The sequence below is a fragment of the Antechinus flavipes genome, chromosome 3 (genome assembly GCF_016432865.1).
Source record: "Antechinus flavipes isolate AdamAnt ecotype Samford, QLD, Australia chromosome 3, AdamAnt_v2, whole genome shotgun sequence".
NCBI classification, from domain to species: domain Eukaryota; kingdom Metazoa; phylum Chordata; class Mammalia; order Dasyuromorphia; family Dasyuridae; genus Antechinus; species Antechinus flavipes.
Genome location: NC_067400.1, coordinates 314,500,922 through 314,525,189, shown reverse-complemented (window position 1 = coordinate 314,525,189; position 24,268 = coordinate 314,500,922). Strand labels below are relative to the sequence as shown.

At 41.5% G+C, this 24,268-nt stretch overlaps 1 protein-coding gene across 1 annotated transcript; it reads right to left on the bottom strand.

Annotated features, from left to right (window-relative positions):
• Positions 1 to 1,107: 1,107 nt before the first annotated feature.
• Positions 1,108 to 24,029, bottom strand: NR1I2 (nuclear receptor subfamily 1 group I member 2). The gene is given in 10 exon segments (XM_051990610.1): positions 1,108 to 2,462; positions 6,781 to 6,886; positions 7,810 to 7,896; positions 7,899 to 7,925; positions 8,195 to 8,337; positions 11,186 to 11,454; positions 12,626 to 12,813; positions 15,638 to 15,771; positions 22,721 to 22,989; positions 23,937 to 24,029. Coding segments are annotated over 10 exon segments (1,461 nt in total). The 3' UTR covers positions 1,108 to 2,317.
• Between the last annotated feature and the right edge of the window lie 239 nt (positions 24,030 to 24,268).

Below are 24,268 nucleotides of genomic sequence, written 5' to 3'. Positions count from 1 at the left end.
TGGGCTTGAAGCTGCTTTCTCTCTGTATCAAATGTTTAATTAGGAGGCTTACCTCAATATGTAATTTCTACTGTTGAGTTTTGACCTAGGACATCTTTTTCCAATGTAATTGGCTTTCCTTTGGGATTTAATGTATTTTACTTTATGCATTTAAAAATATCATTTTGAGAAAGGTCACCATTCATCAGGCCACAAGAAGAGACCCTAATATTCAAAAGGTTGAGAACCTCCAAATTAAAACAATGTTGGAGAAATTATTGTCCTAACGAGGTCTGGGAGTGTATTGTGGCAGAGTAGCATTCACTTCTACCTGCAGAGATTTAAAATGAGGAGCTCTCATGTCTTTACACAGAAGGCAGAAGAGTTAGAGCAAATCTAATGGCTGGAGAAGAAGAAGTAAAGTTATAACCCAAGGTCTTTTGTTCCCATGACTGAAATCTAAAAAGGACCAAGAACATACATTTTCTTTGTTGAATGATAGAAATGGAAATTTCTCTAGATTTCTTTTTTTGGGGGTGGGGGAGGGGATGGGGAGGAATCCACAGGATCTGCAAATACTGTCCAATGACAAATGGATTTCCAAAGGAGATAGATTTGACAGTATTTCATGCAGAAGAAGTTACACTCCATGGTTTGGGGTGGGAAAAGATGGTGAGTTTGATTTGGGACATGTAGTATTAAAGATGTCCATGGGATGTCCAGTTTGAAATACTGTCTAGAAGTGTGGGAGAGAGTTTAAGGTTGGATAAGTAAATCAGAAGATCATAAGCAGGGAGACTATAATTGAATCCCTGGGACCTGATGAGATCACCAAGAGAAATAATATGGAGGAGAAAAGAAGCACCTTGGGGAGCATCTCTAGACTCTCTGAAACCTCTGTATCTTTCTGAAGAAAACTAATCCAAAAAACCTTTCTTATAATGTAATTTCCCTTTCTTATAATGAAATCTGTCATTTATTTTTCACATATTTGCCCCTTCTTTGCAACTAACAAAAACTAAGAGATGACACATCTTTAGCAGTTTCTCTCTTCCATTGTCACAAAAATTTGAAACAAACAAAAAAATCATAGAAGTAAATTCAATTAGAAAATTCATAACTACTATCTGAATAGACTAGAATTTTAATTTAATATCCCAAGCAGGTATATTGTCATTTTATGAACAAGCCAAAACATACATGATACATTTTTATGTTCCTAAAACAATAGTGACTTTTAAATTTACAAAGGATAAAAAAAAATATTCCATAAATTTCAATTTTCCCTTTTCTATTTGTACCATTCCCCCAGAAGAAAAAGGAGAAAACTAAGTAGCATGATATATGTAGAAGGAGAAATAATGGCCTAAGAAATCAGGAGACTTGAATTTAAATCTTAGCTCTCCCACTATCTTGCTGTGTGACCAGGTTGGCTCACATCACCTCTCTATCCAAATTTCCTTGTCTATATATGAAATGAAGGAATTGGGCTAGATAGCTTCAAAGGTCTTTTCTAGTTCTAAAACTATGACATATAGGAGGAGGAGATGCCCCAGTGAGGACCTATTTGGAATTGGCCAGTTGGGCAATATGGCTTCTCCTTTCTCCTTTCTCTTTCTTTTTCCTTTGTCCTTTCTCCTTTCTCCCCTCTCTTCTTTTTTTTCCTTTTCCTTTTCCTTTTCCTTCCTTTCCTTTCCTTTCCTTTCTTTTCCTTCCCTTTCATTTCCTTTCCCTTTCCTTTCCTTTCCTCTCCTTTCTTCTTCCCATTCCCTTCCCTTGTGTAATTTTAATTGCTAAATCCTTGCAAGATAATCTTGAGAAGTAGATGGGAAAAGGTGGAGACTGGGTTTATGTAGGGAGAATTGGGAACAAGAATGGAAAGTAATGAATGAGGTACTAATGAACATAGGTGTAGTCCCGCAGACCCAAAGCTGAGCCTTGAATCTGCCCATCTCCTGCTCATAGGGTATCACTACATGTCTCACTGGAATTCCATCTCTGGACCAGCAGCATCTCTTCTGTTCTGCCCTACTGCAGCACTCATAAGCCAGGGAGTTACTATGCCAAATGCTTCATTATCTACAAATGAAGGGTGAGGTAGAATTACAAACTGAGAGGAAAACAATCACTTTTCTCCAGGAAAGTCAGATGGGACTGAGCCCTGAATGGACTCTAGGACCAATCCAAGAGGCTAAGGCTGGACCCTGCAGATCAGACCACGGAGAGATCTTGATTCTTGCTGATTTCTGTCCATCCAAAGGCTGATAGCCAGAGCTTGCTGCTGTCAAAGGTATTCTGCCTGCTTGGTCCCGGGCAGCCTTCAAAGTGAGGGGGCTGTTCAGCTGTCTATTATGCTGAATAACTCCCGCATGAGAGGGGTAGCAAAGGGATGGATGTTCTCAATCTGCAGCAGTTGCTTGGTGTGCTGGGCGTTGATGCTTCGGAGTTCCGTGAGGATGGCTATGATCTTCAGAAACAGGAAACTGTAGGGTGGTCAAGGGGCCAGGAAAAGGAAGAGAGGGAATAACAGTGTTGAAAGAAGAAAAGCAGATGGAAAAAAATTAGGAAATGCTGTAGAATTTGTGGTTGGTTTCTCCTTCCCCATCCACCCTCATCCTTTCTCTTAGCAGTCCAGTGGTACCCTGGTACCTGCCTTGAGGCTAGGTTGTGGTGAGGAACACATGTTATAGGGAAGGTTTCATTTCTCTGAGCAATAGTCAAGTGTCACTAATTATAGTTGAGGGTCTGTATAGCTCTTCCTGGGGCTCATTACTGGGCTATTCTTGCAAGTTGTAATAAATAGGGCAAGACCTTTAGAGATTAAAAATCAGAATTCAGCTTCCAAGAACATCCTTATCCTTTCCTTTAGGGTAAGCCCAGGTAGATTCTGTTTTTTTAAATTTATTTTACTTTTAATTAATAGAATAAAACAAGCATTTCCATAACAGTACAATAAACAAGATGATTGAAATCCTTTAAGCTTAGAGCAGTAGCCAAGGCATAGCCCACAGGACATCCATGGCAAGCACCTCCCTAACCTGGCCATCACTTGTTTCTGGAAGCTGAATGAAACCTGGACAACAGAGGTAGATAATAAGGGGCAACATGTATGATGGATTTAGGGGTCAGGAAGGGCTGGGTTCCATCCCACCTTAGACATTTATTAGCTGTGTGGTCCTTGGCAAGTCACTGAAACCACTTTTGGCTGTGGAATGGAGGGATTAGACTTAACCTTTATGGTCCCAATTAGCTCTAATTCTATGATCCTATGATTTGTTACTGACATTTGACAAACTATTACATTAAGAGTAAAACTCCATAATTCAGTATTTCCAAAGTCTGTGATTTCATCTGTGAGAGGAGACTCACCATGAATGCAGGTCCTAATCCATTTTCACTTTAGTGGACAGTTATGTGAATTGCTAAGGCCAGACCTTTGAGTCTGGTCCACTGGTCCATGAAAGACAGTCCCTCACTGGACCTCTTCGGAGATGACAAGGCCTGGCTGAGCCTACATTCATTCCACTGGCTCAGCTTCCATGAACCCCAAATACCCTTTATGCCAAAATGGGACACAGAAATCTCTGATGATTCCCTATGTCCTATCAAATCAAATCTAAACCTTTCATTTGACTTTAGTGGCCTCCATATCTGATCCTGCCCTAGCTCTGCCATCTTTCCACTGTTTCCCCATCATGCCCTCTCTGCTCCAGCCTCCTCATTGTCCCAGAAATAAATCACCCTGATGTGTCCTTACATTTCTTGACTTCTGTGCCCCTGTTCTTTGTTCACCTGAAATTCCTCCCCTTCTCTTTACTGCCCCACTAGCTCCTCTTCGTCTTCCAAAGTTGACCAGGACACATTCTTGACTCCTTCAGGAGTCAAGACTTTCCTAGCTTTTGACTTACCACAGAATACACAATTTACACGAATCATTTTGCATTGCTTCTTTTTGTTTTTTATGTTAGTCTTGCCTCTCCAACAAGAGTATAAGCTTCTTAAGGGCAAGTTTCTTGTCTGTCTTGGTACGGCACTTAGTACCATGTTGAGAATGCAGTTAGCACTGATCTACCTTGGTATGGTTTGACAACTTGAATAGCTAGGAGAGGTTCTATGCCTTTCACATGTGGCACATTGCTATAAGACTGCTGCTTCCCAGGGCAGCTTCTTTCGTTCCATCTACAACATGGGAGGCTATAAAAAGAAGACCAAGCTGCTCATGGGACCCAAATGGCCCCATCTTTGCTGGAACCTGACCATTGAAGGACATAAAATTCCTAGCCACGTGGAACCTAGGGCCATGGAACTTGGTGGATTTCTGAAGACTGCTTGAGACAACCACCATGTCTTTTACCGCTGATGACCAAAACATTTCCCTATTTAGATGGGAGGGGGAATATTAGATCAGAGTTAACTTCATTTTGTTAATCATTCAATGACTTTTTAGTGCAGGATCATCAATTTAGAGATCATGAAGTTTAATTCTCTGATTTTAATAGGTGAAGACACTCCAGAGAAGTTCAGTGTCTTGCCTAGGGGCAAATAACTAATAAATATCTTAGGCAAGATTTGAATCCAGATATTCATGGCTCCAAGTCTAGTGATTTAATACCGTACTACTTCATTGAATCCATATGAACCTAAGTAACCAAACACCAAACATTCTCATCCTGTTAGGGTTATATCTTTGCCAGAGACCTATATTTGATTCCATGTCTTCACACTCAGCCAACTGTTTCCAGTTTCCATCTCCTGCAAGATTCCAGGCTCATCTTGTTCAGTATTGGATTTCACATGAATGGAAAAGAACTAAGAGCAGCCCAGACTGGAGGAGTGATTGTTCTCACAAACCCACGTCTTTTCCTTGCTCCCAGTGCATCGACTGCAACATCCACACCCATAAATGGACAAATTCTCCAGGTTTTGCTCAGCTCCCTCAATCCTTATACCTCCCTTGGGGCCCAATCATCAGCTAGTCACTAAACATTTATCAAATGCCTACTATGTCAGGTGCTGTCCTCTTGGGGATACAGAGAAAGGCAAAAGATAATCCCTATTCACAAAGAGCTACAGTCTGATGGGAGAAACAATATGCAAATAACCAAGTAAAAATAAGATATAGATATATAGAAACATATACACACAAATAGATATACAAAATAGAAACATACATACATACCCCCCCATATATATGTATTATATATATACATATATATATATATAGAGAGAGAGAGAGAGAGAGAGAGAGAGAGAGAGAGAGAGAGAGAATAAAGGGTAAAATGGAGGAACCTACAGAGAGAAGATACTAGCATTAAGGGGAATCAAGAAAGACTTCTTGCAGAAGGTGAGCTTTTTAGCTGGTACTTGGAAAAAATCAAGAAAGCCAGGAGTCAGAAATAAGAAGGGAGAAAACTCCAGACATGGGGGGCAACCAGTGAAAATTCCCAGAGTTAAGAGGTATAGTGCCTTCTGCAATGAACAGCAAAGTAGCCAGTGTCACTGGGTTGAAGAGTACATGAAAGTCAGGTAGGAGAGAGCCAGGTTCCAGAGGACTTTGAATGACAAACACAGGAATCTAGATTTGATGCCGGAGACACTAGGGAACTATTGGAGTTTGTTGAAGAGGGAGTGTAATGGGTCAGAAGGGTGCTTTAGGCCACTTGATGGCTGAGTGGAGGATGAAGTAGAGTTAGGGAAGGCTTGTGCTTTCCCCCCGAGCAGGGCAACGATCCCTGCAGGAAGTGATGAAGTGATCCCTGCAGGGATGATACTAGTGCCAGAGGAGAGAAGGATCGTATATGAGAGATTTACAAAATGGACAGGACTTGGCAATAGACTGGATATGGGGTGGGGAGCAAAGGAGAGAGAAGTTGAGGAAGGATATCTAGTTTGTGAGCCTGTAAGACTGTGTGGTACCCTTTATAATAATGGGAAATTTAGGAAGAAGGAAGAGTTTGAAGGAAAAAGTGGTGAGTTTGGTTTGGGATATGTAGTATTAAAGATGTCCAGTTTGAGACACTGTCTAGAAGTCTGAGAGAGAGTTTAAGGTTGGATAAGTAAATCAGAAGAACATAAGCAGGGAGACGATAATTGAATCCCTGGGACCTGATGAAATTACCAAGAGAAATAATATGGAGGAGAAAAGAAGCACCTTGGAAGGCATTCCATTAGTGGACATGACCTGGATTGCCAGTCAGACAACCAGGAAGAAGCTGTGTTTAGAAAATCTATAAAGAAGAGGGCAGAAGGGTCTGATCAGCAAAAACCCAAACTCTCACATCTCACCTACTCCCATCACTCACAGGGCTCTTACCTCAGTTCAAGCTCTCATCACTGCTGTCTGGATTTTTGCTACATCTTCCTGTTTGATCTCCCTGACTCCAGCCTCTCCCCACTCCAGCCTGACACTACTGCCAAAGGCCCTCCCTAACTGCTTTGTATTTAGTTACAATGCTTTGTATTCATTCTGTATATACTTCTGTATGTACTTGTTACAGCCCCCATTGGGATGCAAGCTCTTTGAAATTGGGATTGTTTCATACTATGTACATGTATTTGTAGTACAAATTTAATAAATAATAATAATATCTTATTATCATAAATAAATAAATAATAAATAATAATAATCAAGTTTTCTGCTTGATTGATTTCTCCCAGTCAATCCCTTGTAACTTTCCCCCATAGCCACGAAGAACAACATCCATTGTGAAGCAGGGTCTAACCCACCGCCCCGAAATGAAGCTGGGACCCTCCCTCCGGGGGCCTTTTCTGCTGGAGGCCCCTGCGGCCGCCCTCACTCACCGGTGAGCCGGCTGAGGCCGCTTGCATTCGATGTAGGCTTTCAGCGCCATGGTGAATCTCTCCTGCAGCTGATCCACTACACAGCGCTGGACCACACCCGGTCGATCTAGGGAAGGAACAGGAGCCAGGGGAATCCCTGGGGCGTCAAGATGGGGAAACTGCCCCCTTCCCCCAGCACCATCCGCTCTGACCCGGGTTTGGGAAATGATGGGCTCCGGGGTTGGTGGAGGAAGAGCCAGACTGTCTCCTGTCACCCTCTGACTTTGAGGAAGGAAGCTCAGGGATGAAGCTGAGCCCCCTCCCAGGGAGCCCGGGAAACCCAAGCACGGGGAACTTCCTTACGCACAGCTGGGGACTGCAGGTGGACACAACTCCAGGGCTAGGGGGCCCAGAGTGGTATGAAGTATATGTGTGTCAGCGAGAGCAGAGACAGCCTTAAGTCTTTTGTACGTGTGGTGTTTTTCTGCTGTGTACATGCAGGTGAGATCTTCTGGGACACTTATGTCTGCATGTGTGTATCGTGGTGTTTGTGTGTACATATATACATGGAGAGGGGAGAGAGAGGAGAGATATTCAGCCCTAACAGGTAATGGGATTGACTGACTATATATACATTTCAATGATATACAATATATAAGGTATATATATTTATATATACACATATATACATATATAATGCATACATATAATGTACATATACACATATACAAGTAGAATGTAGGTAACACATATACATATATAATCTCTATATAGATTTTTCATTAGAACTCTATATCTGTATGGAGAGACAGAGACAGAAAAAAAGAAAGAAATTAAAAAAGGAAAGAAAGAAAATCCTGTTTTTATATATGAGTGTGTATGTTTATATAACATATAATATGCAGGTAGACAGGGATGAAAGGCAGAGACAAGCCAGGAAGGAGACCTACGGGGCGGGCTAACGGGTCCCGCCTCCCATCCCCAGCTGAACCTGCCCTACCGAGAGTCAGGGCTGAGGCAGAAAGCCGAAGCCACCTGGGGCGGGCCTACCTGGGGAGAACAGGGAGATGGCCTGCATCAGCACATACTCTTCGTTATGCAGCTGCAGCTTCTTCAGCATGTAGTGGAATTTCAGCACGGCTGTAGGAGAAGTTGCTGCAAGCCCCCTAGGAGAAATTAAGCCTTTCTTAACATGTAGCCCTCGCCGATTTCCACGATCGTTTGAGTTTGAGCCTGCTGGCTGTGGAAGGTGTGCCGGAGAGCTGTACCCCAAGAGTGCCTTTCCACCCCCTAGCCCTCCAGCGGCCTCCCCATTAACATTTGGGGTGTCCATCACACTGCCGGCCCCCTCATTTTTTTGCTGCTACTTTCCCTGAGAGCAAAAAGATCTAGTTTCGGCTGCTCGTGTAACAGTGGGAGAAGTCCAGTCACATGCCTGCAGGGTCTTCTAAGTAGTAGGAGAGCCGACCACAATCCCAGGACCCCGTCTCTGCGTTGAACACTGTGTTGAAGCGCAGGAGGCACAGCTCAAACGTGCCCCCTTTCAGGAGCGAAATCTGGTCCTCAATAGGCAATTCTCTGAGAGAAAGGGGAGAGAGTAGCCCATTAAGAGTTAAAACATGCAGTGCTGGAAAAATATCAGCAATGGCCTGGGTTTACACCTGGTATAACCCAGCTAGATTATCAGCTCTTTGAAGTATACATACTTTTGTGTACCTACCATAGAACCCAGAGGCTTAAAAAGAATCAATATTATAAAACATTTCTTGATATCTTCTGGGTACTGAGCTACAGAAACCTAGTTTACAAACTTATAATCTAGAAGCAATTGTTTGCTGATTAATTAATAACTTTCTCATATGTAGGCTGCCCTTTCTACCCCAACCTGGTGGATGGAGTGCTGGACCCAGAATCAGGATAACTTGAATTCTAATCTGACCTAAGACACTTACTAGCTGTGCAATCCTGGTCAAGTTACTTAACCTTGGTCTGCCTCAGTTTCCCCAACTACAAAATGGGAATAGGAATATCCCTTGTCTTCCAGAATTATTGTGAGCAACAAATGAAATAACTGTAAAGATTTTAGCACAGTGCCAGGCACACAGTATTTTGTAAATAGTAGTAATTATTATTATGACTCCATTATTTCCTCCTCTCTAAATTAATGGTTATTTCCAATGGCACAGACTGTGGCCTTCTTTTGGGGGCTGTGGCAGAAATTGGCCCCTCAGAGTTAGTCCAGAGCCAATGAGAAGATGGCGTCACTGGGATGAGGAGCTCCAATGGCCTGGATCCCTGAGACTAAGGGAGGTAGCTTATAACCGTGTGGGGCCACCCTGAAGAAGCTAAGGGTGCCCTTCCCACCACTCCTGACAGGGGAAAGAGGAAGCACCCTGTCAGGAAGCTCTGAGGGGTGGGGGTTTACTCTGGAATCACTCCTCTATCATTTCTTCCTTTGACAACATCCCTTTCATTAACCCTTTTGACTACCACTGAGGTACTGCCCCGTTTGTGGAATGAGGCTCACACAAGGAAGTGATGAAGTTCAGTGACACAGGAGGACCCCAGTGGACCGGGCGGGGGGGGAGGAGAGGGGGAGGCTCCAGGCCATTGTGAGCTTCCAGACCAGGGGTCCTTTGGAGAAGCTGTTCTTGGACCAAAGTTTCTGTTCTAGAAAGTCCTAAAAGGGTCAAGAAACTACATTCTGGAGGTGGGAAAGGGGAAATGTTGGGAGGGAATTCCAGCTCTGAAAGTTCCCAAAATTTCCTCAAGGATAGCCTGACTAATGATATTTTTCTGCTCTCTGGGCCGAGTCCAGACCTGCACTGGCGCTGGTCTTTGAGCATGGATTCCCAGGTTGGAAGGGCCCTCCAAGGTCATAGTTTCGGTCTTCTCTACAGCATCCCCAGCAAACGCTCATCTAGCTTCTGCCTGAAGTGCTTCAGTGACCGGCACTCACTACCACCTTGGCATGCAAGAACACATGGCCAAGCGACTAATCAGTGCCAAAGAGAAATCAGCACTCAAATTATCCGGGCTTTGCCAATTCAGCCCAAACGGAGCTTGATCCAATAGGACTTTGTAGACATAGTTTATGTGATTCTCTAGTGGGAGCCAGTGTCTCTGGGGGATCCTCTCCCATCTCTTTTGTTGGAAAGCTCATCCAGTGTCCAACCAGTTCCCTGCCCTCCCCCATTCACTGAGCAGGGATTCTCCTCTCCTGATCTTTTCTGAGCACCTGTTTGAGGAAACTGGCAAAGATGGTAGAAACACAGGGAATAAGTCTGGCCCAGCTTAGGCCACACCAGACCAGCTTAGCTTCCTCTCCTCCCTGTACCTAACAACCAGCAAAAGGGGAAAATTCCCAGACCACCAAAGGAGCACAATTCAAGTGAGCTTCCATTTCCATTGATCCATCTGCATACCTGACCCTGGGCATATGCACATCACCTGTTACCCACAGATACCCAAGACAGTGACAAGAGACCTAAAAGGTAGATTTATGGGACAGGATAGAAAATAGAAACTGTTTCTATTAAAGTCGAAGCCTTTTCCATTTAACTACAACAACCCTGCTATTCAAGTATAAGAAAATCAAGCATCCATCCACAGCCTTAATATCCATTGTCAAAGAGTATCTCCCCTGCAGAGTGATGGAAAGTGACCACCAGGTTCTCATCCTTCCCAAGCAAAGTGCCAGCAGCCCAACTTCGGGAGCTTGTTGCCCCCATTACTAGCACAGAGTCCTGAATTTGGAATTGGAAGAACTAGATCAATATCCTAACTCTGACACTTAATCCTGTGGCCAAGGGATTCAGTCTCACCTGGATAATCAGGGAGCAGATTAGATGATTTCTCAAGTAACCTTCTTTAATGGTCCATAAACTAAGTTGTTTTGGAGCCTTCTCCCTAATCTCATGCCCCATCCATTGGCTGACTCGGGAGGCTGACCCAGGTATTGGTGGCAACATCACATGAGTTTAGTATACCTGAGGGAAGGTTGCTCAATGCTAGGGTCATCAATTCTTGCCAGCCCACCCTTCCCAAGCTCCCCTTAGGGACAAGCAGACTGTCATCCTTTGTTATGGGGTCACCCTGCTCAGAGCTCCTTTCCAAATCTCTTTTATATCTTCTCCAAATGACACCAAATGTTCACCTGTTTCCTTCCTCTTCATGGGGAAAACGAATCCTGTCTGACTAAAACCAAGGAGAGAGCCTTGAGGATACTGATACGTCATCCACATTCAGAGAAAGGAAGACCATCGTAAAGCCCTTTAATCTCCATCCTTAATTTCTTTAGTTCTTAGCACAGTCATATAGTACCTGACACATAGTAAGTGCTTAATAAATATTTATTGACCACCTGACAACGCCATTTTCTGCTCCTTCTTATACCGCCTTTCCCCAGTAAATCCCCATATCCTACCGGAAGTAGGAGATGACTTTGGCAAAATTGATGATGCCTTTGAACATGTAGGTTGACATGTCAGCCATGTGGGGCAACAAGGAAATGATCCCTTTCCCTGACCTATCTGCTGAGGGCTTGTAGTTCCAAATGCTGCCATCTTCATCCTGCAGCCGTAGAGAGATGGGGCAGAGCTCTTTGGTGATGCTGTTCCACTTGGCCGCTTCTTCCTCTGAACTGGCAGCAATGGGCTTGGGAATCTCAGGGTTACTTCTCTGTACCCCTGGCAGCTGAGAAACAGATCATTACAGCAGAAGGGAAATGAAGGGAAGCATGGAAGGAAAAGGGAAGAGAAAGGAAGTATGGAAGGAGAGGAAGCAGAGGAAAGAAAGCAGGGACATTTATGCCCATCAATCACATTTCGCAGACATACCAATCATATTGATGTCAGCTGCTAGTACCAAGATGACTCTAGACAGATATACATGTATTGGACATCTACTGTATGAAGCTATTTCTGTGTAGGAAGAAGAATATGGTGCAGTCCAAGATGCTTTTGACTGAAAACCCCAAAACCTGGGATTAAATTTCTTTTTTTTATTATAGCTTTTTATTTACAAGTTATATGCATGGGTAATTTTACAGCATTGACAATTGCCAAACCTTTTGTTCCAATTTTTCCCCTCCTCCCCCCATCCCCTTCCCCAGATGGCAGGTTGACCAATACATGTTAAATGTGTTAAAGCATAAATTAAATACAAAATAAGTATACATATCTGGAATTAAATTTCAATGGCTAATAGCTATATAGGCAACTAGATGACTTGGAATTAGGAAGAACTGAGTTCAAAACGGACTCAGACATAAACTAGCTATGTAATCCTAAGCAAGTCAAATTCTCACTGCCACAATTCCCTCATCTATAATAAAAGCACCTGCTTCTCAAGGTTGTTGTATGGATCAAATGAGACCTAACCCGTGAAAATGATTTCCAAATGTTAAAGCACTACATCAACATTCATCATCATCATCATCATTTTGTGTCCTTGAGTCTCATTTCCATGATCTGTAAAATGAGGAGACTGGATTATAAAGTGGTCTCTAAGATCCCTTTACTTCTTGCTTCTTAGCCCCCACAATGGGATAGAAAGGTAAGCTTCTGAACATGGGGCTGTCACTCTGGACCACACGTTGCCATGGTCTCAGAGCAGAGAAACAAACCATAGGGAAGCCGGTGGCTTCTCAGACTTACAGATGGAGAGAAGCCTGACAGTACATTACGCGTTTCACATGCCCATGGCCCTAAGGGAGCAGGAGGAAGGGGTTTCTTTTGGTTTTCACTTCATTTCAGCTTAGACTCTGTTCCATATCATTTGCCTGAATTGGGAGGTGAGGAGGCAGGTTTGCAAATAGTACAATGAAGGATGGGATTCTGAAGCATCAAATACTTAATTCTCTTACCCAGAAATCCTTGAAATGGGAGAATGTGGTGTCAAAGGTTTTCGTCTGAGCATCCATAAGCTCCAGGATCATCTTCTGCTGCTCCTCTGTTAATCCTTTCACTTCTGGAGCCTGAGTCCCCAATTGTTCTCTCTTTTTTCTCTTGATCAGAGCTCTCCTCTGCTCTACTGCTGCATCAGACATGATCACTGCACATAGTAGGGAAGAGTAGCCAGCTTAGGGAAAATCTATGCCCTTAGCCCTCAGACTATTAACCCTGAGCTGTTGAACTCAGGAGCATTCCTCTTTCCCTAGGCCATCTTTGTGTTAAACATGTATTAAACCCAGGAATTACTTCATATTATCACTAGCTCATCCTCCTCTAAACCTATAGGGGAAAATCGAATTTACCTCAGCTACCTGAACAAGATGGAACTATACATGGTGACTTGAGTCTAGGGTGGGAAATGAAGAAAAATAGAAGAACTGGGTCTACTTATAGCAAAATAAGAGTACAAGAAAGTTCCACTATCGATTTCTGGCTTGGAAGCACTTTCTGTTCTGAATCCCCATGGCCATAAAGATGTTGACCTCTAAGAACTTCCACCAGTATTTTTCTGAGTTCCACAGTTCTCAGCGTAGTCCCACAATGGCCCACCAAAGAGAGACGTGAGTTACAGCCACCCAAACCCATGCCTTGTTTTGCAAGCCTGTGGACTGTGGTCATTTTCTGCTGTGTTCAGATCTATTGGGTCTGCACTGCACAGGGCAACAAGCTGGTATATTCAGATCACTTCAGTGCCTGGTACAGTACTTTGCACATAATAAATGCTCAATAAATATCTGTTGGTTGATTGAACCTGTTGAGAGTTCAACAAGTTGATTGCTTGAAGAAAATAGGACAAAAATCATGGTACCACTTGTTTTGATCTCAAATGAGTAATGTGGTGGGGAACAGCAGAGAAGAATTTCCTCACCCCACTCTCATTCATCTCCTTTGCGGTTTTGCTAAGTGGAGTCATTGAGATAATTTAAAGGGGTCTTCGCAACCAAGGAACATGATGGGAGTTAGGAAGAATTTTGGACCACAACTAAAGTCTAAACTCAGGGACAATGAGACAGAAGAAATGGTGTTCAAAAGACAAAATTTCTCAAGGCTTTTTTAGCTGGAGCTGAGTGGGTACAGTTGGGGTTCCCATCATAAAAGAGCTAAAGATTGCTTCTAAGGAGAAAATCCATGAGGGCATCAGCTCTGGGGATAACAGCAGAGCAAGAAGCTGAGAAAGAAAAACCTATCACAGTTGAAACCCCACAAGGGCAAGTCAACTAGGAAGTCACCTCACAACTATGGCCAGCAATTGCAAAGAATTGCAGCAACTCAGCAGGAAAGCCTGGCAAAGAACATCTCAGGAGACTGGAAGAAAGCAGAAAACAGTTTGATGACATCCCTGGGGGCTTCAGGGACCTACAATGTCAGAGCTACGAGTCTTCCTGGCCATGGGTCTGTAGCCAAAGATGTTCTCTGTGGGTAGGTCTGGCTTAGTGTAGTCCCTGGCCACACGGATGTCTCCTCTCAGCATGTGTATCGTATGGAGTAGTGGTTGGGGGGTAACCTAGGAGATAACCCCCTTGTATATGGGGGGGCAGATCTTTCTTGTCACTATTGTTATTATTCTGGTTAATTAAACATGTTCTTTGGTTGGTCTGCTAAAGATGCACATCTTGGTGGGGGCTTGTGAGCTCTGGTTTTGAATGGATACACAAAGTATATCCAACCAACAGTAGCTTTCTAAGGGTCCATATGTAAGGCCCAAAAATTACAAATCAATGAAGAATGAATGAATCTATAATGGAAGAGGATAAGGGGGTGTGTTTATATTGCTGGTGTACTAAAAATTTTGCGTTGTTTGATTCTGTCTTTTCTTTTCCCATAAAGTTTGGCTGTCTTCCTGGAACATATCTTCTTCCACTCTTCCCTTCTACCCTTTTCTCCTTCTATCCAGGGAGAGCTAGATACCCTGAGATAAACTAAAAATAGATAAACTAAAATAAATAAACTGATATATACTGAGATAAACTAAAAAACTTGGAAGAATCTGTTAATACAGACTAGACTGTATTACTGTAGACTAATCCAGCAACATTGTTCTTTTAAAAAATCCAAGGAAGTCCTCTTTACAGAGATGATTTGGTGGGCCAGAGTCAGGCCTAGCCGAGAACCTGCAGTGGAACTTGGATAATCAAATGGTCAAGACCAACTTCTTTAGGATGGAGCCCATCAACTCATCATCAGAAGGGGAAAGCAAGCACTCTTTGGCTCTCAGAAAACAACTAGGCAGGCTGTTTTCTCCTATCTCCAGAGGGTTAAAATAGCCCCAAGTAAATGAGTTGAGAGCTCAGAGGGAGAATAACGTGGGAGGAGAGGAAGGAGGCAAGTGAAAGAGGTAGGTCAAGAAATAGAAGGGAATGGACAGATTAAAGACCAAATCCCTAAGTGGATCTCTTTGACAAAGAGAAGATCTAACTCAGTTTCAATTGATCAAGGATGGACGGAAGCAGCTACACGCAAAGAAAGAACACTGGGAAATGAATATAAACTGCTCGCATTTCTGTTTTTCTTCTCGGGTTATTTATACCTTCTGAATCCAACTCTTCCTGTGCAACAAGAGAACTGTTCAGTTCTGCAAACATATGTTGTATTTAGGATATACTGTGACATATTTAACATGTAAAGGACTGTTTGCCATCTTGGGGAGGGGAAAAATCAGAACAGAAGTGAGTACAAGGGATAATGTAAGCTTTCCCTAGATTAAAAAAATTGGAATGACCATCAAAGACCTCCTTAAAAAGCCCTTATTGGGTGGGCAGTGGGTAGAGCACCAGCCCTGAGGTCAGGAGGACCTGAATTCAAATCTGGTCTCAGGCACATAACACTTCCTGGCTGGGTGACCCTGGGGCAAGTCACTTAGTCCCAACTACCTCAGAGGAAAAAAAGAAAAAAAAAAAAAAAGCTCTTATTGGTCCAGGGCTTACTTTCCTTCTTCATTCCACTATCCAGGCACTTGCGAAGGCGGCAAGCCTGGCACTGCCTCCGGGTCTTCTGGGTGATTTCACAAGTGCCCTTCCGGAAGGGGCATCTCAACCGAACGTTCCGTTTCATGACTCGCCTGCAGGGAGAGAAAGAGAAGGCGGGACTGGGGTTGGCACCAGACTGGGAGAGTGAACTTGGGCTCCATCCCACCAGTTCCCACAGGGTTCTGGGTCTCAGCAAGGCCAGATCAGCCAGCCGTCCTTCCTGCAGAGCCTTAATCGGGAATATTTTCATCTGTGGCAAAAACAGTTGCAGGAAGGGAAAATAGAGGATAACCTGACGGCTGGCGTAACTCCAGCCCTGCCTTCCCAGAGATTTAGCAGGAAGATAGGGTCCCCCCACATTCAGTTACGAGACTCCATATGGGACTGCGAACCATGATTTAAGAAGCTGGGCTCTAGGTAGCCAGGAACATACTCCCGCCTCATAGGAATCTCTGGGGAATCTCTGGTTTTCCTTCGATTTGGTTAAAAAACAAACAAACCAACCCTCCATAGTACAGGCAAAGAGGAATGTTTTTAATATTGTAAAAAAAAGTATGTTTAAAATAAAAAATAAGTACAATGTGCAACAGGGATTCACTAGAACATTTCCCAATAAATACAAGCAATACAAGTGCCCACTCTCGCCACTGTTATTTGATAGTTTTGAGAATGTTAGCAATAGCAATATGAAAGGAGAAAGAAATGAAAGACGTAACAATAAGTAGGCTGAAAATTATCCCCATTTGCTCATGATATAATGGTTTACTTGAAAAATCCTAGGGAACCATTAACGATAGTAAGAGACAACAACTTCAGCAAAGTTGTAGATTCCAAAATAAAACTTCTGAAATTAAATCCATTTCTACATAATGACTGCATGATAACAAAAACTGAAAGACAGTAATAGAAAAGGAAATCATAGAATCACGACTGTAAGGAAGTTGGAAAATTGTCAGAGCTGAATCTTTTCTATCACATACTTAACAGGTGATCACTAGTTCTTGTTTGAAGCCCTCCAAGGAGGAGGAACTTCCTGCCTCCGAGTGCTGCCCATTTCTTCCACAGCAGAACATATAAAAATGAATTTCTCTTATTACAAAGATAATAAAATAATATTATTTTATTTACTTGTTTATGTTTACTTGAAGTGACATGGAAGATGTAATCAAAACCAGAAGAACAAATTATGATGCAATATGATGTGTACAATAATGTCAAAGAATAACTGAATAAAAGAGCTGAATTCTGAGTAATTATGAATACCAATTTGAGTGTCATCCTCATGGCAGAGAGGGGAATGAATGCAGCCAGATTGGCTTACTGAATCAAGTTTGCTTTGATTTTTGCTTAGCTGTATGGTGGCAATTGGTATATTTTTACCCTGAATGATTAGATTACAAAAATAAAAGGTATCAATAAAAAAGGAGAAAAAAGTAACCCACAGTCACAGAATGACTTGCTTAAATAACAGAGTTCAGATTTGAGTCTTGTTTACATATTGTCTTCTACTTCTATTGATCTCTTACATTTTCAGGAAAAAAAATAAATTATGGGAAAAAAGACAGTTTCATCTCTTATCATTGAATTTCCTTTCCCTCTAGAACCATATAAGAAAAATAAGAAGAAAACTCTTTAAGAACAAATCTTTCAGGAAAAAGACCCTATCTGCAAAAACAGAACCCACATGAAAAATATTTGTAACCCTTTTTGTAGTGGCAAGGAATTGGAAACTGAATGGATGCTCAACAATTGAGTAATGACTGAATAAGTCATGGCATATGAATGTAATGGAATTTTATCTTTCTAAAAGAAAAGACGAGTAGTCTGATTTCAGAAAAGCACAGAAAGACTTATATGAACTGATGCTGAGTGAAGTGAGCAGAACCAAGAGAAATTGTACACAGTAACAAGAGATTCAGTGATGAACAATTGTGATGGACAATGGTTCTTTTCAGCAATGTGATGATCCAAGATAATTCCAATAGACTTGAGATGGAAAATGCCATCCACATCCACAACAAGAAGGAGAAATGAATATTGATTGAGGTATAGCATTTTCACCTTGTTTGTTTGCTTGCTTTTTCTTTCTCAGATTTTTTTCCCCTTTTGGTCTGATTTTTCTTGTACAACATGACAAATATGGAAATGTGTTTAAAAGGATTGTACATGTTTAATTCCTATCAGATTGTTTCCTGTCTCGAAGAGGGGGGAAATAAGGGACAAAGGGAGAAAAATTTGGAACACAAAATCTTACAAAAAATGAATATTGGAAACTAAAAAAAAAAGAACAATCTTTCCATTCTTTAATTCACTTATTCATTGTTTGACTCATAAGTTTCATAACACTTCCAATCAGAAAAATGGGCACATTTTTGTAATAGTTTGCTCTGTATTCTACAATACAGGCCATCAGAGATTTCTTTAACTATAGCAGCTCTTCTCTCCAGCATAGGCTCCTTCAAGCAAGGTTGTCTTCCCCTTTCCTCTTTTCTTCCTTCCCTCCTTCCCCAATTGTTGCCAAGCAATGTCATTCCATTTCCTTGTGAGAATGGCCCTGGAGGCAGTGTTTCCATGGAGATTGAGATTCTTCTCTTCTTTTGTCCAGAATTGGGCATATGAGTAGGAATAGAGATTCTTCTTAAAAAGTGGTTGGAAAGAAAGCTTCAATCTGAATCCTAAAAAGGGGACAATTCCATGTGAACTGTCCCATGAAGGAATGGGGATTATGATAGAATTGTCAAGGGAGATAAGGGAAAGAAACCCCACAATTCTTCACTACCCTGAGCATACTCATATATTAGCCTAACAGAATTCTTCTCTCTTATTGCAGTTAGGAAGAAGCTAAGTGATCGATTACCTTTATCAGAGTTGAAGGAACAGCTAGAATACCTAGGACTTTGAGATGGCTTTAAATTTGTGGATATCTATAGTATGTCTAAAATAACAGGTCTCACAACCAGAAGTTTTACTAGACATTTCTAGAGCCTAGTTCCAAAACAAAGCCCTAGTCTGGGCACTAAGACTGAAAGAACAAGTAAACAAATAAAAAAGGGTTGCTTGTCCAAGACACAAACCAAAAGATCTACAAACAAAACCTTAAAGAAAATACATTTTGGTCAAAAAATCATTTAGAATTCCCAGAAGAAATGAGGTAAGTATTGTTGTTATTGTCATTGTTTAAATGAGAAAATAAGTCAAATGAGAATACTCTTTCCTAAAATAAGAACAAGGAAATGAAAGCAATGAAGGAATGTTTGGCTTGGGGGAAAAACAACTACTGTGAGCATTGTCATGAGCTACCAACTACTACCCCTATAATTAAAGAATTCCACCACCTATAACTCTTGCCTATTACCTATATTAATGAATCAATGACCACATAGGAACAAACTATTCTCAAACCTCGCTTCTTATTCTCTTGTCCCTATTCCTTTTAATGCTATTTCATCCATCTCCCCTTTCCAAGCCTGCCCATCCCTTCCACCAGGCCTGCTCACATTTACATTCCAAAGTGAATAGATTTGTTTTCATTCTGAACTTCTTTCTCTAATGCTCTTTTAAACTCCTAGCCCTTATTGATTACTGGCTTCTTCTTCCACCTTGCAATATGGCTTTTACCTTAATAACTCAACTAAAAGTACTGTCTACAAAGTTATCAGTGTTTTCTTTATTGCCAAATCTGCTGTCTTTTCCCAGGTCCTCATTCGTTTTTACCTATTTGCTGCATTTGAAAATCTCTCTTCCTAGATAATCTCTTCTCTATGAGTTTTTGAAACATTGCTCTCTTTGGTCCCCTCAGTCTCCTCTACTGGCTCATCATTCATATCACACATTTGGAGAATGTGGGGATTCTTCAAAGCTCTATTCTAGTCTTGTATCACCAATTGCCTATTGGACACTTGAAGACATTTAAACCTCAACATATACAAAATAAAAATCATTATCTTCCCTTTCCTCAATGCAATTATTTTTTGTGAAGGCACCACCATTTTTCTAATCTCCCAGGCTATAATTTTGATATTATTTTTAACAATTCATTCTTCTTACTCTATATATTGTCTACAATCATAGTGTCACAAAACTTATGTGAAAATTAAGTTTATTACAAGAGAAATGAACATGCATGTAGAACCCAAAGAATTACACATAAATTTGCATTTTTATATTTATATTTATCCACTTAAAAGGATGTGGCATGAGAAAGAGAAAGGCACAGTAAAGATAGGAAAAGTTCAAAATCCCTGCCTATTGTGAGGAGCTAACTGATGGCAAAAGCTATGTTCTTTTCCTTGGAAACTACTGACTTACGAAGATAGGATGGTCTGATTATCTACAAGCATCCCAGCTACCCAAGCAATTTCTCAGCCTGGTGCAGATTGACTAGTACCAGGCTTGACTACCAAGGACACATAGGGAGTCCAGTTTGAGATGCAAACAGCACATTATACCAGCTCAATGATACATTCAAGGCCTTTTGCCTATTCTGGATCCAGTGTTTAAGGAAAATATGGCAACTCAAAAAGATAAATGCAAGGGACCTCTTAACAATAGTCAAATCTTGTCATTCCTATCTCCATACCATTCCTCATATCTGAACATTTCTCATTTGTACATCCAAGACTCAAATTCAGGCCCTCATCACCTCTCATCTAGATTATTGCAATATCACAATTAATTTCCCTCCATTGAGCTGCCAGGATGATTTTTCTAAAGCAGAGATCTGACCCCGTCACCACAATACCCAGAAAACTTTCATGGCTTCTTGATGTCTCTGTGTTAAATCAGACATCTTTCTATTTAGTTTTTAAAGTCCCTCACAAATTGAGCCCAAACTGTCTTTCCAGGTTGATTGGCTATTTATCCCCCTCCCACATTCTAGGATCCAGCTAAAGTTTACTTCACTTGTATTTTATATCTCAATTCTGGGACTTTGCATTAGCTGGCTTTCACACCTGGAAATCACTCCTTCCTCACCTCCACATTCCAGAATCCCTCTCTCTCTTCAAGATGCAGCCTAAGTATCACCTTCTCAATGAGACTAATTCAATTGCTAAGACTATTTCTGCCTGTCTACCCTACCTACTTTATATTATTTTCTTTACATTTATTTTGTGCATATTTACATATATGTACTTGCACCTCTACATTAGAATGTAAGATTTTTGAGAATAGAGAATATTTCATTTTGGGAGTATCTCTGACATCTAGCAAAGTGTGGACCACATAGTATGTGCATTACAAATTTTTTTATATTGATTGATAGAGAAGGAAATTTTAATTTCCACTTTAGCATGAAATCCTCTCTCTTATCTCCCTCTCTCTTTTCCTTCCTTCCTTCCTTCCTTCCCTTCCTTCCTTTTCCTTCCTTCCTTCTTTCCTTCCTTCCTTCCTTCCTTCCTTCTTTCCTTTCTTCCTTCCTTCCTTCCTTCCTTTCTTCCTTCCTTCCTTCCTTCCTTCCTTCCTTCCTTCTTTCCTTCCTTCTTTCCTTCCTTCCTTCCTTCTTTCTTCTTTCCTTCCTTTCTTCCTCCCTCCCTCTCTCCTTCCCTCTCTCCCTCCCTCCCTCCCTTCCTTCCTTCTTTCCTTCTTTCTTTCCTTCCTTCCTTCCTTCCTTCCTTCCTTCTTTCTTTCCTTCCTTCCTTTCTTCCTTCTTTCTGCCTTTCAGTCAGTCCTTGGAAGGTGCCAAGGGTAAGATATTTGGAACTTTCCAGGAGATGAGAGACCAATATCCCTTTAGGAAGAAAAAAGATCCCCTTCATGATTCCCTAGTGAAAAAAAAGCAGGAGTTTTTTGGACAGAGCAGGTTTTATGGAATCAAGGATGTCCAAATCATCCAAGGCTTGTTGGGGAATCCAAACCACAGGATTTACTACAATACTTGAGGGGACTGTATAAGTTCTTTGGGGGAATCAGGAAATCACCGGATGGGAACAAGCATTTATTAAGCACCTACTATGTGCCAGGCTCTGTGCTAAGTAACATTTTCTCTTTGAACCTCCAATGGCCCTCAAGATAGATGCAACTGTCAGCCTCCTATTACAGATAAGGAAATGGAGGTTAAGTGACTTGCAGAGTCACCTTAACAGAGTGACTTGCTTAGGGTTATAGAACTAGTAAGTATGTGAGATCAGATTTGAACTCTGAACTTCCTGACCAGGCCCAGCTCTCCATCCACTCCGCTGGAGAACTGCCTCTGATTGGTTCAAGGGCAGCTACAAGTTCAGATCCTTCTTAGGGGTCACAGGATCTCAGATTTCAATACCCTCATTTCAGAGGAGGGAGCAGAGCCACCGTGAGCAAGTCACATGGTTAGTATCAGCATCAAGGATTTTCACTTAGGCTTTTCTGACCCCAGATCCACTTTCTGTGAACTCTTGTGAATGTCTTTCCTTTGCATCCTCTATGTCCTTTGCAGTGGGCTAAAAAGAAATGGCATCTTCCCCTCATAAGGATTTGTTGCCTTTAGTGCTTATATGGGAGCTGGAGACCCTGTTATTTATTTCAGGAAAACATAAGCAAGAGATAAGATATATTTGGAGATCTTCCTGGAATTAACTGTATACAGGCAATAAAACCCAAAAGAGAGAGGAAATGACTTTTCGTGTGTCAGACCCCAGATCAGCCCCACTTGCTCTTAGCCCAGGTTTTTTTTAAGCGTTCCTTGGAGCTATGGATTTACATTAATACACTTTTTTTTTTTTTTTTTTGCTGAGGCAATTGGGTTTAAGTGACCTGCCCAGGTCACACAGACAGGAATTGTTAAGTGTCTAGGTCATATTTGAACTCAGGTCCTCCTGACTTCAGGCCTATTATTCTATCCACTGCACCATCTAGCTGCCCTCCATTAATATACTTTTAATAATATTTTTATTTTTAGATATCTAAACTTTTAATTTTTCAAAGCATTTTTCCTCTATTGTTTTTTCTTCATAGATTACATCCATTTGAGATGGGGTCATAGGATAGGTTTTTAGCATAGACACCCAAAACTTGGTTGCTTCAGGGGGGAAAGGATAGTCACTGGGTTGGGGACATTCACTCTACCTGAAAAATCCCTTGCACCCTTCACAGGTCATAACATTGAAGTGGTAACCGGTGGCCCTGTCTCCACACACACGGCAGACTTTGGGCTCCCCATCATCTTCTTCTGTGGAGGCGTCGTTACTGCTGAGCCCCGACACAGCTTCTTTTTCTCCTTCCAGAAGGCTAACATGACTCCAGCTCTCTCTGTGTCTCTCCTCCAGGGTGACTCCTGAGCTTTGGAAACTAGAAGGATAAACAAGGACGGGAGTCAAAGGACAAAACTTTTTCCCAGCCCAGGTGTATCAATTGTTTTTGTCTGCAAAGAATTATTCCATAACTCCCAAGTTTTTTGTGGGTTGTTGCAATGTGAAGACTCAAAACACTCATATGTGAGAAAAAGTAGATTTTAACGATACCAGTAATGATACTAGGGAAGCTGAGGTGAAAGCTGTCTGTCCAGGAAACAGGGAGACTAGTTATCCTTTCCATGTGATGGGGGCAGGAAAGGGGAAGAAGGAAGGGTAGGGTGAGAACAGAGAAAAGAGGGCATCAGGGGCATACTGTCCCCAATACCTGCACCCCCAGGGTAATATGGAAAATCTGATGAAACTACTTTGGCCCTCCCTTTGTACAAAAAAAAAAAAAGTCTGAATTATTATGACATTAAAAGACAAAATATGTTGATATTATATAATAATACATTTTATGCATTTCTGAGTTTCTAAACATTTTCTGTGTCATCTACTGAACTTTGAGTATCCTCTGTAGTCTCTGCAAAATTCCTCCAAAATTCCCATTTAATAATTGTATATATATATATGTATATATATTTTATTTAACAAATATTTCTACCATGTTTAACATATGTTGGACTACTTGCCATCAAGGGGAGAGGGTGGGCAAAGAGGGGGAAATTGGAACACAAGATTTTACAGGATTAATGTCGCAGAATTATCCATGCATATGTTTAAAAAAATAAAAAGCTTTAATTTAAAAATTCTCATTTAATTTCTTATGCCGGCCTATGATATATCGAAACCACGATGAAGAAAATCACTATGTGCAAGGAATAATTGCAATTTAAGATTTATGGGAAGAAAAATTAGATGAAGTCCCATAGACCAAGATGCCAGAGTTAAATTGCAGTCTGGCCAGAAGAGAGATTGAGAAGCTGTATTCAATGAACAATCAATGAGTTTTCTCCCTCTATAAAATACACAGCCCAATACTGTCTCACTTTGTGCTGATCGCCAGGTGTGGCGATCCCGAAGGCCCTGCCTGCATCATTGGTCTCCTGTGCACTCTGTTCAAGAGGAGATCCAACTTGCATGTCTTTCTGCTTTCTCTTGTAATAAAATAAGTTACTACTTATGTCTTTTTGAAGGAATGACTGTTGGTTGACATGGATTAAGAGCTGAATTGTTTAGACTTACCTGCTGAAAGAGAAGAAACTGCTTCCTGCTCTGATTGTCTGGATGCTACTCAGATTCCCAGACTAGGACAGGGCAGCTTCTTGATTGGATGGCTAAGACCCCAGATCCCAGTCTTAGTAAACAAGAGTTCCAGAAA